Here is a 19,347-nt window from a genome sequence, read left to right as displayed (position 1 = left end):
TGTACTCATCAGAATCATTAGGCCTATAACAAACTCCTACCCTCATATTTGCTTTCCCAGTGCTTATGCCACACCAAACTGACTCAACATTGCACTGTCCATCTATGTCAACTGGATGCACTTCCTTAGATTGTATGTGTTTCTTAACTAATAGCATAATCACTCCTCCCTTCCTATCCTGTTTATCCTTTCTGCATCCCTTATATCTGAGTGGCACCAGCACTTCAAATTCACCAAATTTGTTTACTATACTCCTAGCATTGGTGTACATGCAAGTATACATGCACCTGATCTTACTCTTAGTTACTCCAACACAGCCCATGTATTTACTTGTTTCATGACCCCCAGAAATTCCTGAAATACCCAACAACTGGCTTTCTGGGAAGCTGCTCATTCCAATAGAAGCAGTGCAAGAATCATTTCCACCTCTGCCTGCAGCTACTGTTAACCTATTATTCTGTGAATCCCCCAAGTTAGCAGTTTTCCAACCCACCTAACATTGCCTTGATAGGATCAGCAAATATCCTTGCACCCTTTCTATTTAAGTGTATCCCATCCCTGTAGAAGCAATCCCTCCTGTTAACAAGCACAGAACACGCAGAGAAAAATTCTACACCTATATAACATGCTATCGGAGCATACCAATCTATAGAACATACTATCAGAAAATGATCACAGTTGTGAGGATTATTTAATACAAACCATTCTATGTTGGGAAAAAAATGGAGAACATATTGTTAAGTCTATTGCAGAAGTGATACCTGTAGCCAAATTGATATAAGTGTGAGATCCAGTGTTCAATAAATTTTGGTGTTGATCATCTAGGAAAGTTTCAATCAAGTTACCTCTACTGTCCATGTGAGAAGATTCCCACAGATGATAATGGGCATTCATATCTCCCATAAGACAATAGGGAAGTTGGAGCTGCATAGTAAGATTGTTTAATTCCAATCTGGAGAGAGGAAGATTTGGTGAAATATAAAGGGATGAGATTGTGATAGAAATTCCAATGGCTATTTTTACTGCTATTACTTAGAAGCAGGTTTTTAATGTTATTTGCTTAGCTGGTACATTTGTATTCATCAAAATTGCCACCCCTCCTTTGGTAGTTGTATTATCATTTCTGTCTCTCCAGAAAAGTGTATAGTTTTGAAATGTGAGTGAAGATTGAGTCTGGGTGTTAGATTGATCTCCTGAAGACAAAGCAGACCGGTTCAGTTTATACTGCTGAATAATATCTATTATTTCATTGGATTTTCCACGTAAACCAAGACAGTTTTATTGCATAACATGCTACGTTATTTAGGTCTAGAGACTATTTGTTGAATCTGACTGCACTTTTAAGTTAGTTTTTTCATTTATTATATTTGGATGTGTCTTTCTTCAGAAAAATGGAACAAGGTGTATCAATATCTTCTGCAGGACAAAGTTCTAACATGTTCTCTGCCTGTTCATCAGCACCCATTTCTTCTATGTTTTTATGTTTCTGTTTATACTGTTTACTAGATGCTGTCTGCTTTGTTTTCAAAGATGTCAATTCTGATTTCTGCATTCTGGGCATGGAAATATCCTGCTCTTTAGTACTGGATGTTTCAGGTGAAGTTGTTTCTGTCATTGACAGTATTTTGCTCCAGTCTATTGTTTAATCTATAGGCATTATCACCTCCGTTTAAGTGGCTTAGTTTGCTGTCATTTCATTGCTGAAGTATAGAAGGTTGGGTTGCATCTGTTTTCTTGCTTCCAGATAAGACACTTTATTTTCTATCTTGTATTTCTGTATTTGTTTTCCCAATATCCACATTTAATGTGTCTTCAAAAAAGTAGAGTGGTTTCTGTGACAGTTTGGACAGAGTGGTGAGTGGAGGTGCAGTTTGCTTGATTGTGTTCTTTTGATCTACAGAGCAGATAGATAGGATCACTCTGATATGTTGCCCGAGTGTCCGTATCGCTGACAGTTGTAACATCTTATTGGATTTGGTATATATGGTTGGATTTTGCAATTTAAATATCCTGCTTTAACCAAATGGACTGTTAAAGGTGAGAATAACTGATCAGGTTGAGTGAGAATGCCTTCATCATTATCCTAGTAGTGACCAAGTGAGTAAAACTTGTTCACTACTAGAATATATATTGGAATATATATTAGAAAACAGAAGAAAAAATGTCTGCATTAGCATTAGTAGAGGCATATGATGCAAGAAAGCAAGCTTATGCAGCATCAGGCAAAAAAGGGAAAAAAAAAAAAAAAAAAAAACCCACTCCCATTTCACCCCTCCTTTCATTCCAAATACCTGTCCACCTCAGCCTTAAATTTATTTAGGCTATCAACTTCCACAACAAAGGATGGAAATCTGTTCCACCAACCAACTACCCACTGGCTAAAGGCAAACTTTCACACATCTATACTACATCTGTCTTTCCTCAATTTGAATTTATGCCCTCTCAGGTGATTATTCTGAGCAAGAGGAAGAATCCCATCAGCATTGAGCATGCTCAAACCATTCAAGGCTTTATACACCTCAATCAGATCACCTTGCAGGTGCCTAGTCTCCAGACACTGTAATTTGCAAAACTTAAGCCTTTCTTCGTAAGAGAAACCCTTTGTTCCATTCACTAATCTTGTTGCCCTTCTCTGTATTCGTTCCAACAGCTCTACATCCTTCTTAAAATGAGGCCTCCAGACTGTATACAGTACAGGTGTGGCCTGACCACTGCCTTAAAGGGGATAATCACCTCCTTATCCCTGTTAGAAAAATTCCTGTACATCATTGACAAGACACTATGAACTACTCTTGCAGACCATCTGCACTGTCAGAAAACTTCATATCTGCCTGCCCAATTACCACCAGGTCCTTTTTGTTCTCAACCACTGTCAGTGTAGTACCACAGAGTTGATACGTTACTCTGGAATTACTGCTTCCCACATGTAGTACTTTACATTTGTCAATGTTAAACTTCATTTGCCACCTCTCAGCCCATCTGCTCAACTTTTCTAGATCCTGTTGCAGCAGCATACTGTCGTTAGTGTCCTTAACAACCCTGCCAACCTTCGTACCATCTTCAAACCTGGACACCATCAGTATCATTTATAAATACAGACAACAACAACAATGGACCCAACACTGAACCCTGAGGGACTCCACTAATAACATTAGTCCATGATGAGCAGTGTCCATTGATTACTACTCTGTCTTCTCCCACTCAACCATCCCTTTATCCATAGCAGCAATTTGCCTCCAATGCCACACTGCTCAAATTTGTTCAGCAGTCTTCCATGTGCAACAGTATCAAAAGCCTTTCTAAAATCCAAATATATAATAGCAATGTTATTCCCTGCATCCAGTTCCTTTGTGACCACATCATAGTATCCAATCAAATTGGCCAGGCATGACTTTCCCTTAACAAAACCATACTGTGTCTGAGCTATAACTGAAGCCTTGTCTAGATGATCCTGCAGTGCTTCTTTAACCAGTGCCTCCATTAATTTTCCTGGAACAGAAGTTAAACTAACAGGTCTATAATTACTTGTGTCGCCCTTTGATCCTCCTTTGTGAATTGGGATCACATTTGCACATCTCCAGTCCATGGGTACCTCCCCTGAGTCCAAAGAAGCTCTCATAATTATGGCTAAGAGTTTGCTTACTTCCTTTGCTGCCTCCTTTAATATAACTGGATAGATCCCATCCACACCATGTGCCCTTTTTATGTTTATCTTCAACAATTTCTCCTCCACTTTCCCTCAGTTATTACAGATTTACACATTTAAAGATATCAAAGGATTCCATGCTGAAAATACTTTTAGATAAATAAAAATAAAATAGTTCTTCCATTAATTTTCACACAGCACCAGCATTTAACACATTAAGAATTAAATGTTATTAAAGCTATTTCACCTTTTGTGAACATCCTGTGTTTATTTCAGAATCAGAGAATTGTCTAGAGTTAGAAAAACCCATTCTATATATATAAGAAGTAAAAAATTTTACTGTTTACTCCAAGATAGGCATCCTGAAATAAGCATCAAAATGACTGTTTCTAGAAGATACCTCTATATTTTTCTAAATAAACAATATTTTGTTCAAGCTTACTTTATGCTTACCAGAAGTATCTCTCCCATACCAAGAATTGATTCAGACTCGCCGAGAACTGGACTTTGCTTATCTTTGTACATAAAAATTCCAACACCAATGACTATCATCAACACATATAAATATTTAGTAAATGTATAATGTTTGCGTCCTATTAATACACCTAGCACCATGACTGGAATAGGTTTGCAGGATTTTCCAACCACCTGAAAACAAAATAAAAAATTTATATATATATATCATTACAATGTATTTGGTGTAAATAAAGAAATTATTGATATTTTATACATTAATATAACACCAAGCAATTTCCATGTGGTATGCAGTTAACTGCAGCATTAGTGTGACTGTGAATGTTACCCGAGTCAGACCAAAAAACAAAATGATACAGATTCACTTACTTGAAAAATTCAAAGCAGTTTTGAAATAGTACTTGAAATCTGTCAATGAAATCAATATGCAAGGCCAAAAGGAATTTGTAATTAAGCCTCAAAAGCAACAACTAACAACTGAAAGAATATGATAAGGTTGTTTGATGGTACAGTAAAAAACATGCACAAAATGAATGCTGGCCCTATTATTCAGAGTACTCAAATGCATGAAATAACAGTGGAGAGAAAAGGATACCATGGAGTTCTTGCTGAACGGGATTGAGGCCGCCGCTCCTTCCAATGCCTGGCCCTTAGCCAGCTAAAGCACTGATTAGCATGTGGAGTTTTGCGAGTGATTTCAAAGGAAATCAAACAAGAATGAACAGACCATGACCATGATTTACTGGTTAAGTTCAACAGTACCGTGAGAGAATCCAAAGAGAATCCAAATATTCGTGTGGTCATACCTGTTAATCTGCCAGAATTTATGATGTTGTATGGTATCTCCTCTAAGAGTTTCCCCAAGGTTCAGTTCTTTCCCCCACTCTTTTCCTCTTGTATATTAATGACCTTCTTCCATTGACTGGAAATCCTATCCACAGTTTTGCTGATGATAGCACATTGCATTCCACTTTCCATTTTGAGAAACCTTGTCCTGCTCAATCAGCTTCAACTTCTCGAAAATCTGCTACCAATTCCTTAAATGCCGATCTTCAGGTAATTCTCCAGTGGGGCAAAGACAACTTAGTTGATTTCAACCCTTCTAAAACTCAGTCTTGTCTTATATCTCGCCAAAAGGATTCTTTTGCTCCTATGCTTATCTTTAGTGACACTACGATTTCTAGGCAAAATGATATATCTCTTTTGGGTATATCCCAAAAGAGATATATCATTTTTGATATATCCCTGACTTCTAATCTCTCTTGGCACAAGCACATTACAAATATTGCTTCCTCTGCATCTAAAAAACTTGGTTTTCTCTTTCGCTCTCGGCGTTACTTTTCTTCCAAACAGCTGCTCACTCTGTATAAATCGCAAATCTGCCCTGCCATGGAATACTGTTCCCACATCTGGGGTGGTGCCCCCAAAACCTCTCTCAGGCTTCTAGATTCCATTCAGAAGAGGGCAGTTAGGTTAATTAATGATTCATCTCTAACAGAGTCTCTCCACTCGCTTTCTCATAGACGTACTGTTTCTGCTGCATGCCTCTTCTACAAATACTTCCATGGGCACTGTTCTTCTGAATTGGCTTCTATAATTCCAGCTCTCTCTCTTTCAGAACAGTCCGAACACGTGCCACCACCAGCCAACATCCATTTACTGTCCAACTTCAAACCGACAGAACCAACTTTTCATCTTCCTCATTTATTCATTCAACTGCCGTTTTCTGGAACAACCTTCCTTCATACGTATTTCCTGAATATTACAATCTACAGAAGTTCAAGTCCAATGTCAACAAATATCTTCTTTCGTCTTCTCATCCTCCAACCCAAGCACGGTACTAAGTACTATAGGTTCTAATACCTCTCGTGTTTGGGGTTCAAAATAAAAAAAAAAGAGTATCTTATGACCATTTTTTTTGGGGGGGGGAGAAACAATTACTGGTGCCAAGTACCTTATCATGGTGCAGACATGTCCTTCATCAGATTTACGGCAATGAGAAGGTTTACTGTCAGCGTGGTAGGGGCACCATCATATTAAATACAGTCGATTCTGGTTATTTGGGACACATCGGGACTAGTGCATTTTGGCCCGATTAAGCAGCTGACCCAATTATCCGAAGTTTCACGAAAAAAAGTTAAAAATACATTTCATTCTATTAAACAGCGATTCTAATTAGCAAAAATAGGAGGAATATTATCCACAGGCTATAAAAGTAAAGATATATTAAGCACAAATTTACCCTTTATTACCTTATCAATTAAAAAATTAAATGATATGTGAAAATCAGAAGAATATACGTGATAATCAGAATAATTAATACGTAGTTAATATATTAATACTAATTAGTTGACATTTGTTTTCACTGACATTTGTGGGTGGGGTTTAAAATTTAAAACAGTAAAAAGATAAGCTGTAAATAACAAAGAACACGGCACACACAAATTGCAAGTAACACAATTCGCGCAAGTGAGAAGGGAGTAATAAGTTATGAAGCTTTAAAAATAGGAATGAAGAGAAGATTCTGAAAATTAATTTTTTTATATGATTGAAGATTTCATGGAAGTGTAAACACATTACACCATAATAACCCACAAAATTCCAGCTTATAGGTATTATCACAAATTCAATAAGATCAAGTTTACTATCCATTTATGATAGATTGCACTAACAGAAAAGCCCAATAAACAGGTGACTGCTAATTGTTTTTATTGTTTTATGGTTGTGACCCCCAGAAAGACAATCCGACCGATTGTTTCTGACCGTGGTACGGTCAGAGACGATCATAGGGTAATCTCCAGTGCTACGGTCTCCTGCCCTGATTAAATGGCATGTTGTCCCAATTAAGCAAAGTAATCCCTGACTATTTTCTCAAATGGGTTCTGTTTTTTAAGATTTTCCCCAAATAAACGGCTGCCCCGATTAACCGGCGGCCCAAATAACCAGAATCCACTGTATTATTATTAGTATTAATAGTAGCAAATATGCTAGAAACTACTTCAAATTATTGTTGTAAATCACTTTCATGTGTAATAATTCCAAAATGAACTAGTGCATTTTGGCCCAATTAAGCAGCTGCCCCAAATATCTGAAGTTTCATGTATATAGTTAAAAATACAATGGAGCCCGGCTTTACAATTGGTTCACTGTACAATCAAATCACGTTATGATGGACTCACCGTAGTAAAGTACTGTTCACTATATGCTGTGTAGTAAGCGCCGGTCAATGTGATCACGTTTGTGAATTGAATTTTAATTCTATTAAACAGTGATTCTAATGAGCGAAAATAAGAGGAACATTATCCACAGGCTATAAAAGTAAAGATATATTAAGCACAAATTTACCCTTTATTACCTTACTGATTAAAAAATTAAAGGATATATGAAAATCGGAAGAATATACGTGATGATCGGAATAATTAATACATACTGTAATATGTACATACTAACTTTGACATTTCTGTTCACTTACATTTGTGGGTGGGGGTTAAAATTTAAAACAGCAAAAAGATAAGAATCAATAACAAAGAAAACGGCACACACAAATTGCAAGTAACACGATATGTGCAAGTGAGAATGGAATAACAAGTTACGAAGCTTTAAAAACAGGAATGAAGAGAAGATTCTGAAAATTAATTTTTTTATATGATTGAAGATTTCATGTCAGTGTAAACACATTTCATCATAATAACTCACAGAATTCCAGCTGTCGGTATTATCGCAAATTCAGTAAGATCGAGTTTACTATCCGTTTATGATAGACTGCACTAACAGAAAAGTCCAATAAACAGGTGACTGCTAACTGTTTTTATTATTTTATGGTTGTGACCTCCAGAAATACGACCGAACCACGTGGTATGGTCAGAAACAATCGCAGGGTAATCTCCAATGCTGTGGTCTCTCGCCCCTGATTAAACAGCATGTTGTCCCAATTAAGCGAATTAAACCCTGGCTATTTTCTCGAGTGTATTCTGTTTTTTAAGATTTTCGCAGATAAACAGCTGCCCCGATTAATCGGAATACACAGAATATAATTTACAAATAGTGATTCCTAGGTGCATTTGGTACTACCTACAGCCACACATAGGGTGTCCATACGTCCTGGTTTATGTGAATTCGAAAAAACACACAATGAAATTTCAAGCAACTGCATCATCATCGAAATTGGAACACTTCTTTGTCAAAGAAAATTCAATTGAACATGACAGGGTTGCCATCGCTGAACTTACGATGGCGTATCATTTAATTAAATATCGTCAGTCGTTTAGAAGTGCTGATTGCTCCCTCAAGCCTTTTCGGTCAACTTTTTGATGACTCAAAAATCGCACAAAATTTTTCTAGTGCACAAACGAAAACAATTGCACTAATAAAGAATATACTGGCTCCATATTCACTTAGCAAAGTTTTAAAAGATGTCAGTAGTACTGAATTCTTTGGAATTTCCATTGATGCAAGCAACCATAAATCGGAGAAAGTGTTTCCATTGCTATTGCATTATTTCAACGAGAAAAATGGTATGCGAGTTAAGCTTCTTAAAATGAATTGTTTATCTGATGAGACATCAGAAACTATCGCTAACTACATCCTTACTTCTCAGAAGGAAAATAATATCCCCCAAAAAAAAGTGTATTGCGTTCGGAGCTGACAATATGAATGTTAATTTTGGAGGAATCAACAGAAGAGATTGCAATGTATTTTCTCGACTCCAAAATTTAGTTAATTCCAATATCAAAGATGTCAGATGTATAGTGCACATATTTCATAATTCTGCCCAATCGGGAGCAGGAAGACTAGCGGTTGATGTTGAATTGGTAGTTATAAAAATATTTTCTTACTTTCACACTTATACTGTTTGAACGGAACATTTAAAGGAATTTTGTGCTACTGTTGATATAGAGTATAAAAAATTACTCTCTCACTCTAAAACTCGCTGGTTGTCATTATTTCCTGCCATTGAATGCATTTTAAAAATTTTCGAAGGTTTAAATTTTTTTTTTTATCCGAGGAAAAGCCTCCCGTTTTTATTGAGAAATTTTTTAATCATCCATTGGGAGAAGCATATTTGTGGACTACCCACAGCTTTCTCAGTTTCTTCAATAACCAGATACTAAAAATTGAAAAGCAAACATAACTATTTTAGAGGTTAAAATTATTGTTGACGAAACAACTGAGATGTTAGATAATAGAATATCTGATCAATTTCTGCCGTTTGAGGCTAGAAAAATTATTCAGCATGATATAGAAAACCAAAAAGTTCATAAGTTTAAAAACGAAATCATAGATTTTTATTCAACGGTTAAAAATTATTTAGAAAATTGGTCGAAACCCCTAGAACAATTCCAGTTCTTAAACTGGATGCTAATGAAAAACATTCCGAAATGGGAGGATATAGCAAATTCTCTGGAATCATTTGAAAAAATTGAAATTAAGTTTGATGAAAATTTATTATATGATCAGTTTGGAGTTTTAAAAAAAAATTGCCATAAACAAAATTGAAAATAATAAGGAATGGAATACATTGAGTTGTGTTGAAAAATGGACAACATTACTTAAAAAAATAGAATACCTTGAACAAAAGAGCGAGTTTATTAGATTATGTTCATATTTATTTGCAATTCCAGGCCACAACGCCAGCTGCGAGTGAATATATTCTTTAATGGAAATACAATGGACTGGTGAGTGTAATAGGTTAGAGATAAGTACAGTTAATGCAATTATTACCTGTGTTTTTAATTTGAGGGACTTAAACTGCACAGATTTTAAGAAAAAAATTAAAAATAACAAATCTGTTAAATGCTGCGAAGAGTTCTGCTAAATAAATTAATAAAAAATAGTTTTCATATTTATTGCATAAATTTTGTTGTTCAAATTTAAGAACTGTATTCTGTTTTTGTTAATTCTACATTTTGAAAATAAAAATGGGGAAAAAAAAAAGTCTTTTATTAAAAACAAAATTTCCACATTTTTTTTTACATTATCGCACATTTTTTTTCTTTTTTTTTTAAATCAGGGGAGGGGGAGTGGAGAAGATTACTTTCTTTCTCTCCCCGATAACAACGCCATAAGATAAGATAAGTGTCTCGGTTTTGTGTTCTTCCAAAATGGACACCCTAGCCACACAACATTATTCATTTGATCAAGTAAACACATGGGTTGTGTTAGGGTAGCTAAGAATAGAAACAGGTGCAGGTATACTTGCGTGTACACCAATGCTAGGAGTTTAGTAAATAAATTTGATGAATTTGAGGTATTGCTCAAAACATCGAAGGCAGATATTGTTGGGATATCAGAGACGTGGTGTCACACAGATATAAGGGATGCAGAACTGCAATTTGGGGAGTACAACGTCTACAGAAAGGATAGACAGGATAGGAAGGGAGGAGGGGTTATGTTATTAGTTAAGAAACACATAAAAACCAAGGAAGTGAAGCCAGTCGACATCGCTGGACAGTGCAGTGTGGAGTCAGTTTGGTGTGACATAAACATTGGGAGATCAAAATTGAGAGTAGGAGTGTGCTATAGGCCTAATGACTCTGATGAGTATAATAAGGAACTGTACAGGGAAATAGAGTGGGCCAGTAAATCAGAGTGTCTTATAATGGGAGATTTTAATTTCCCAGATATTGACTGGAATTTGGGGGCTGGTTACTCACACACTAGCAGGACTTTTGTGGATTTATTGGATGATTGTTTTCTACATCAGCATGTTCGGGAGGCAACTAGAGGGAGTAATACTCTTGATTTGATTATCAGCAGTGATTCTTCATGCATTAAGAATCTGCATATAAATGAACCACTAGGTGGCAGTGATCACAGTGTGCTGAAGTGGGATTTACTCAAAGAGGTAACTACCATTAGGGGTAAAGGGAAGGGTTATTGCTTCCGTAAAGGCGACTACGATGGACTGAGACAGTATTTAAAAATTCTATACAGTGGGACCAACTGATGATGTTACCAACAGCAAATTCAAAATGGGAAGCATTCAAAGAACTTATCTTGGAAGCTACTAGGCTTTACATACCAACTAAGAAATATTGTTCAAGGTTTAGGCCAAAATGGATGTCAGATGAACTAATGAGGCATATGGCAGAGAAGAAAAATGCATGGGATACATACAAATTAACACATGACACAGAAGCCTATGATAGATACAAGTTGATATGCAACCAAGTTACAAAGGAGGTTAGGCAGGCGAAGGCAGATTACGTGAAATCCTTGGCAAGGGATGCAAAGAAAAACAGCAAAGAGTTCTTTACTTATGTAAACTCTAGAAGGAAGGGGATGAATCAGATTGGTCCACTTGATATTGATGGGTCAAGTGTTGATGATCCTGCTCAGGTAGCTAACAAACTAAATGAATATTTTGCATCGACATTCACACATGAGGAGGTATTCAGTGTGGGGAATGCCAGAGGTGTATTCAACTCTAGCAGTAAGCTACAGAATCTTGAAATAACTGGGAGTAAAGTGGAGGAGAAACTGTTGAAGATAAACACAAGAAAGGCACCCGGGGTGGATGGGATCTATCCAGTTATATTAAAGGAGGCAGCAAAGGAAGTAAGGAAACCCTTAGCCATAATTATGAGAGCTTCCTTGGACTCAGGGGAGGTACCCATAGACTGGAAATGTGCAAATGTGACCCCAATTCACAAAGGAGGATCAAAGGCTGACACAAGTAATTATAGACCTGTGAGCTTAACTTTGTTCCAGGAAAATTAATGGAGGCACTGGTTAAAGAAGCACTGCAGGATCATTTAGACAAGACTTCAGTTATAACTCAGACACAGCATGCTTTTGTTAAGGGGAAGTCTTGCCTGACCAACTTGATTGGATACTATGATGCAGTCACAAAAGAACTGGATGCAGGGAATAACTTTGATATTATATACTTGGATCTTAGAAAGGCTTTTGATACTGTTGCACATGGAAGACTGCTACACAAATTGGAGCAGTGTGACATTGGAGGCAAATTGCTGCTATGGATAAAGGGGTGGTTGAGGGGGAGAAGACAGAGAGTGGTAATCAGTGGACACTGCTCATCGTGGACTGATGTTATTAGTGGAGTCCCTCAGGGCTCAGTGTTGGGTCCATTATTGTTTTCTGTATTTATAAATGATATTGATGATGGTATATCGGGCTTAATGTCCAAGTTTGTAGACGATACAAAGGTTGGCAGGGTTGTCAAGGACACTACTGACACTATGCTGCTGCAACAGGATCTGGAAAGGTTGAGCAGATGGGCTGAGAGGTGGCAAATGAAGTTTAACATTGATAAATGTAAAGTACTACACATGGGAAACAGCAACCCCAGAGCAACGTATCAACTCTGTGGTACTACACTGACAGTGGTAGAGAATGAAAGGGACTTGGGGGTGGTTGTGCAGGCAGATATGAAGTTCTCTGAGCAGTGCAGACGGGCTGCAAGAGTAGCTCATGGAGTATTGTCAATGATATACAGGAATTTTTCCAGCAGGGATAAGGAGGTGATTATTCCATTGTATAAGGCGATGGTCAGGCCACACCTAGAGTACTGTATACAGGACTGGAGACCTCATTTCAAGAAGGATGTAGAGCTGCTGGAACGAGTACAGAGAAGGGCAACAAGATTAGTGAATGGAACAAAGGGGTGCTCTTACGAAGAAAGGCTTAAGTTTTGCAAATTACAGTGTCTGGAGACTAGGCACCAGCGAGATGATCTGATAGAGGTGTATAAAGCCTTGAATGGTTTAAGCATGCTCAATGCTGATGGGATTCTTCCTCTAGCTCAGAAAAATCACCTGAGAGGGCATAAATTCAAATTGAGGAAAGACAGATGTAGGATAGACGTGCGGAAATTTGCCTTTAGCCAGCGGGTGGTTGGTTGGTGGAACAGACTTCCATCCCTTGTGGTGGAGGTTGATAGCCTAAATAAGTTTAAGGCTCAGCTGGACAGGTATTTTGAACGAACAGAGGGGTGAAGTGGAAGTGGGTTTTTTTTTTTTTTTTTTTTTTGGCTGATGCTGCATAAGCTTGCTTTCTTGCATCAAATGCCTCTACTAATGCTAATGCTAAGTAGCACAAGGAAACCAGAGGTTGCATTATAAAAATATAATTGTTCATTTGGTATATCCAGGCAATTAGAAGAGATTTTTGTGACATGAAAGTATCACTGTCACAAGTAAAAAGAAAATATTTAATAATGATGATCACATAAAACAGTAAGAAAAGTTGGTTTAAAATGCATAAAAAAAATGTAAGTTAATTACAATCCTTGCATTTTGTTCTAATTAAATTTATGAAATAATGCAATAATTACAGAGACCGAATAGGTGTAGTTATACAGTTTGTAAAAGTGATGACACTAGAATGAATATAAATGAGCAAAACAGTAATTCTGTTCATATGTCTATATAAAGGATTATAACTGAACTGAACCTAACACATTTCAAACTCAATACTGAACATCTTAATTTTCAAATAGAAGACATTCTTATTTAAGAAATTAGTAGCATATCAGTTTATCTAAACTAAACTAGATAGTTTAGTTTAGAGAAACTGATAACTAAACTTCCTAAACTGAACTATCCTTCAACAACTAAAATAATAATACATATTTTATAGCAGTTACCTGTGTTGGATAATTAACATGTTGAAGAGCCATATTACTAGACACCATAGCACCCAAATATGTGAAAGCTGAAGCAGCATAATATGACTGTTTCGTGTTATCCTGTCCTTGTTTCATGAAAGTTGCTAACACTAATTAAAAAAAAAAAATACACTTAGTAGAGTTCATAAATCAATCTTTAATTGGTAAAAAACTATGATGATTCATTAAAGGAAAATATAAAAACTTACAGTTTAGTTTCCAAAAATTACATTAGGAAAACAAGGAAATATAAAAGAAACATTAAATGAAGGGTATTAAAAGAACTGTATTTGTAACTATGATTTATAGTTATCATGACTTTGATTTTAATTATTAATTTTGGCACCTTCAGAAATTACATTCCTATTAAAAGTTCACCTGTCAAGCCTGCTATACTATACTATTACAAGAATGGAATCTTTCTTCATCTTAGATTCCAAAGTGTCAAATACTGCACACCAGCAAAAGAGGGACTTCCTCAAAGCATACTACATACAAAAGAATTACCAGAAAATAGTTAACAGAAACATCAGCAGGATTACTATCTCTCCTCCCTACTTCCTTGATAATTCTCTTGTATAGTGGCCATGATAGAAGAACCAGCATTAGATACCAAGCTGCCTGTCGTCGAGAGCCACTGGTTCTCTGCTTCCTGAATGCAAATATGGGGCATTGGATTTTAATCCACTTGGAAGAGAAACTACCCTACTTCTAGTACTTTTTCTTACAACTTCATAGAAAAAAAAACAGATATTTATGTCAGTCAACCTTCAGTGAAGGCTGATTAATTCAGTCAAGTGAGAAGAAAGCCCAACAATGTTTCTGCCCTTTCCAATCCAGATTAACTCAATCCTAGGTTGAAACTGTCATGGAAAAAGCCAGCTGCAAAAGTGTTAACTCTACATATCAAAGCCACAGTATTCAAGAAAACTGTCAATTTGTATGGCTTCACATGACAAGACAAAGTAGAACAACAGCCCACAACCTTAACATCACATCCAGGCAAAGTCACATGCCATCTCCCTATCTTCTCTGATGCACAGTATGGCTTGCAGCAAAAATGGACCCAGTTGGCCCCTGGATTCCTCTGCATCTAATTAAGAACAAGACATCAGCTCTCCTGAGCTCTTTGTCTTGGGAGTCTTTCTTCCTTGTCTTCTCATTCTCTTTAGCTGCTTTGTGTCCAGCAAGGTGTAACTGGTGGATCCTATATATAGTTCTCCAGAGATATCTTAAAAAGGTTTTTTTTTTAAACTATTTACCCATAGAAGAAGCAGCAAGTACAGCACTTTAAACATTTGGAATGTTGTGATGTATAGTTATTAAATTGTCAAAATTATGTTCAAACAACAATGAAGAGTTTAAATATGTGTTTATTATAATATTGAAGAAAACTATCAATCTGTATGGCTTCACATGACAAGACAAAGTAGAACAACAGCCCACAACCTTCAACTATTACTCATTCTGAATATAGTCCCACACAGTCATAGTAGTAGTGAGATGTAACTGGTGTCCAGCAAGGTGTAACTGGTGGATCCTATATATAGTTCTCCAGAGATATCTTAAAAAGGTTTTTTTTTAAACTATTTACCCATAGAAGAAGCAAGTACAGCACTTCAAACATTTGGAATGTTGTGATGTATAGTTATTAAATTGTCAAGATTATGTTCAAACAACAATGAAGAGTGTCTCATTATTAAATATGTGTTTATTATAATATTCAAGAAAACTATCAATCTGTATGGCTTCACATGACAAGACAAAGCAGAACAACAGCCCACAACCTTCAACTATCACTCATTCTGAATATAGTCCCACACAGTCATAGTAGTAGTGAGATGTAGAAGTATGAGATGGAGAAATCTCTCCAAAAACCTGATACAATTTTGCATGATGTTCATTATCTCTAATATTTTTTTAAATCACAAATCACAACCATGTAAATGCACAACAATGAAACATGTAATAAATTACTAAAATATTTTAATTATGTGTAGATGCAGGTTGAAATTTGCAATTTAGCAACAAATTGCACTATGTTTTATACATGCAGAAAGCACTATGACCAATATAGGAGTTTTTTGAATTTATTATTATAAATTAGATATATTTGGTTAGATATATAACATATATCTAACCAAATGTGATTATCCATCTCATGTGCTAAGCAGGTGCCTATTACAGGCAAAAGAACTCACATCCCACCCAAGACCACCGAACCTAGATGGTATACCATCCGCCTACATTTCCTATTATCCAGGTGTGTCAGGACAGATCTCGAAGATTCTTAGAAATTACAACATCAAATGCGTGCAGTTACCCTGCAGGAACCTACGTTCACTTGTCTCCAGTGTGAAGACCCCTGTCACACCTCTCTTACGCAGCAATGTAGTATATCGCATCACCTGTAGAGACTGTGACAGCTGCTACATAGGAGAAACATCAAGGCGTCTCCAAGATCGCCTTACGGACATGACAGAGCAATCCGGCTTGCCGAAACTGACCAGTCCGCAGTCACGGAACATTTTTGGGCCACCAACCATGATCTTGATCCCAAACGTGACTTTGAAATAGTAGACCACTCATGACACTTTCGCCACCACCTATAGCTAGAGTCACTTAACATATTAAACAATCCAAAGGCAATAAACAGGCACAAAAGCATACGTCTACACCCCATCCTAGAGACAACCGTTTTAATGCTAGATGATCAGTGGAGTAAAACAGCGCATGTCCGTGCAACAACAATAGCAAATGAATAACGTGCCTTACTCAGCTCATTGCACTTATCCATTGTATTTGAATTCAGTTGAAAAAGAGACTCTTTAGTCTTGAAAGCTACTGCCTGTTACTTATTGTTATATATTTTATTATTACATTAAACTGGGTTATAATTATACGTATCTATTTTTCTCTCAATTCTTTAATACATATTTTAACTAATATTTAAATGGAAAAAATGACACAACTACCATCCCTCCGAAATTAACATTAATACATGAAAACAACAAATCTCCAAACCAATGTTCATGTGCATAATTAAAAGAAATTTATTGATTTTACAATTATTACTACTGGGGAACTAGCAGATCGACTACATAAATGTACTCATCTAGTGTACCCACACAAATTAATTTCCTTAAATTTCCCAGTCCATTGTTAGCGTTCTACATACACATTATTTGGCATGGCACATTATCAACTTTCTATTGCTTATACTGTAGATATAAATATATTAGGTGGCCGTCAACAAGGTTGAAGGCCACCAGTTTGGGAAGCACTGTCATAGACAACAGTAAAAACATTATTAAAAATAAAAATATTATGGAATCTCTAAACAAAGAACAGGATCTAGTGGAAATTTGACTCATTTTTGAAACGCGGCTGATAAAATGATTTTCAAATAACACGAGAAAAAATTAATTCCCAATTATCACTTGCTATAAATGTGATGCCTCATCAAACAATTCAGTTTTGATAAATACATAAACAATACATAAGATATTACAAATACTTACTTGATAACAAAACAAAAATACTCCTACACTAAAACACCAATCACACCAAACTCTAGTAATTTGTAACAGATTCGTGAGTGAAACGTTAGTTCCGAAAGACGATGCTCTGTTACATGTGAGCCAGCGCAGTAGTGATTTCAGAGGTTTTAAAAGACTACTGCGCTTGCTTATTGGTTCCCAATTAGTTGCGAATAGTTTTGAACTGCCTCCGCGAACAAATCTAATATCGTTCCTTGAGCAATATCATCACAGGGTTCTTCACTCGTGAAATTACCTCCACTAGAAAAAAAATGAAAGGGTTTAATTTAAGCATTAATGATAATATGTATTCTATTTCAGATTCACTTAGTTCGCATAGATATTCCATATAATATGTAGGGATATTCGCATAAGAGTTTACTAACTTCCCATCTTAAATTACAGTTTTATTCAGTAACGGTAATAAAGATGAGTGTAAAAATTTAAAATGAAACAATTTTATTTTTTTTTTTTGAGACCTGAGATTTGAGGCCCTCTCGATTTAAAAGGCCCCAGGTGCGCGCCTCGTGTGCATGTGCGGAAATCCACCACTGGCCTGACCATTGCCTTATACAAGGGAATAATCACCTCCTTATCCATGGTAGAAAAATTCCTGTATATCATTGATAAGACACCATGAGCTACTCTTGCAGCCCATCTGCACTGCTCAGAGAAGTTCATATCTGCCTTCACAATTACACCCAGGTCCTTTTCATTCTCTACCACTGTCAGTGTAGTACCACAGAGTTGATACGTTACTCTGGGGTTGCTGTTTCCCATATGTAGTACTTTACATTTGTCAATGTTAAATTTCATTTGCCACCTCTCAGCCCATCTGCTCAACCTTTCCAGATCCTGTTGCAGCAGCATAGTGTCAGTAGTGTCCTTAACAACCCTGTCAACCTTTGTATCGTCTGCAAACTTGGACATTAAGCTTGATATACCATCATCAATATTATTTGTAAATACAGAAAACAACTATGAACCCAACACTGAACCCTGAGGGACTCCACTAATAAAATTAGTCCACGAAGAGCAGTGTCCATTGATTACCACTCTGTCTTCTCCCACTCAACCATCCCTTTATCTTTAGCAGCAATTTGGCGCCAATGCCACACTGCTCCAATTTGTGCAGCAGTCTTCAATGTGCAACAGTATGAAAAGCCTTTCTAAGATCGAAGTATATAATATCAAAGTTATTCCCTGCATCCAGTTCTTTTGTGACTGCATCATAGTATCCAATAAAATTGGTCAGGCAAGACTTCTCCTTAACAAAACCATGCTGTGTCCGAGCTATAACTGAAGTCTTGTTCAGATGATCCTGCAGTGTTTCCTTAACCAGTGCCTCCATTAATTTTCCTGGAACAGAAGTTAAACTCACAGGTCTATAATTACTTGTGTCAACCTTTGATCCTCCTTTGTGAATTGGGGTCACATTTGCACATCTCCAGTCTACGGGTACTTCCCCTGAGTCCAAGGAAGCTCTCATAATTATGGCTAAGGGTTTGCTTACTTCCTTTGCTGCCTCCTTTAATATAACTGGATAGATCCCATCCACCCCAGGTGCCTTTCTTGTGTTTATCTTCAACAATTTCTCCTCCACTTTACTCTCAGTTATTACAAGATTATCTAGCGAAATACTCATTTAGTTTGTTAGCTACCTGAGCAGGATCATCAACAGTTGAACCATCGATATCAAGTGGACCAATCTGATTCATCCCCTTCCTTCTAGAGTTTATAGAACATAAGAAAAGAACTCTGTTTTTCTTTGCATCCTTTGCCAAAGATTTCTCGTAATCTGCCTTCGTCTGCCTAACCTCCTTTGTAACTTGGTTACAGATCAACTTGTATCTATCATAGGCTTCTGTGTCACGTGTTAATTTGTATGTGTCCCATGCATTTTTCTTCTCTGCCATATGTCTCATTAGTTCATCTGACATCCATTTAGGCCTAAACCTTGAACAATATTTCTTAGTTGGTATGTAAAGCCTAGTAGCTTCCAAGATAAGTTCTTTGAATGCTTCCCATTTTGAATTTGCTGTTGGTAACATCATCAGTTG

The 19,347-nt window shown here is 36.6% G+C and overlaps 1 protein-coding gene across 1 annotated transcript in view; it reads right to left on the bottom strand.

Annotated features, from left to right (window-relative positions):
• The window catches only part of meigo (Solute carrier family 35 member B1 homolog meigo), a 66,835-nt gene that overhangs the window by 28,505 nt on the left and 18,983 nt on the right, over positions 1–19,347 (bottom strand). The window contains exons 3-4 of the mRNA XM_090373394.1: positions 13,728–13,858; positions 4,100–4,294 (exon numbers count right to left, since the gene is read on the bottom strand). Coding sequence (XP_090229520.1) covers positions 4,100–4,294; positions 13,728–13,858 — 326 coding nt within the window. The remainder of the gene's footprint in view (positions 1–4,099; positions 4,295–13,727; positions 13,859–19,347) is intronic.

Source organism: Mastigoproctus giganteus, chromosome 1 (assembly GCF_048544385.1).
Source record: "Mastigoproctus giganteus isolate SK-2022 chromosome 1, ASM4854438v1, whole genome shotgun sequence".
In the NCBI taxonomy this organism is placed as follows: Eukaryota; Metazoa; Arthropoda; class Arachnida; order Uropygi; family Thelyphonidae; genus Mastigoproctus; species Mastigoproctus giganteus.
This window is presented reverse-complemented; position numbering and strand designations above follow the sequence as displayed.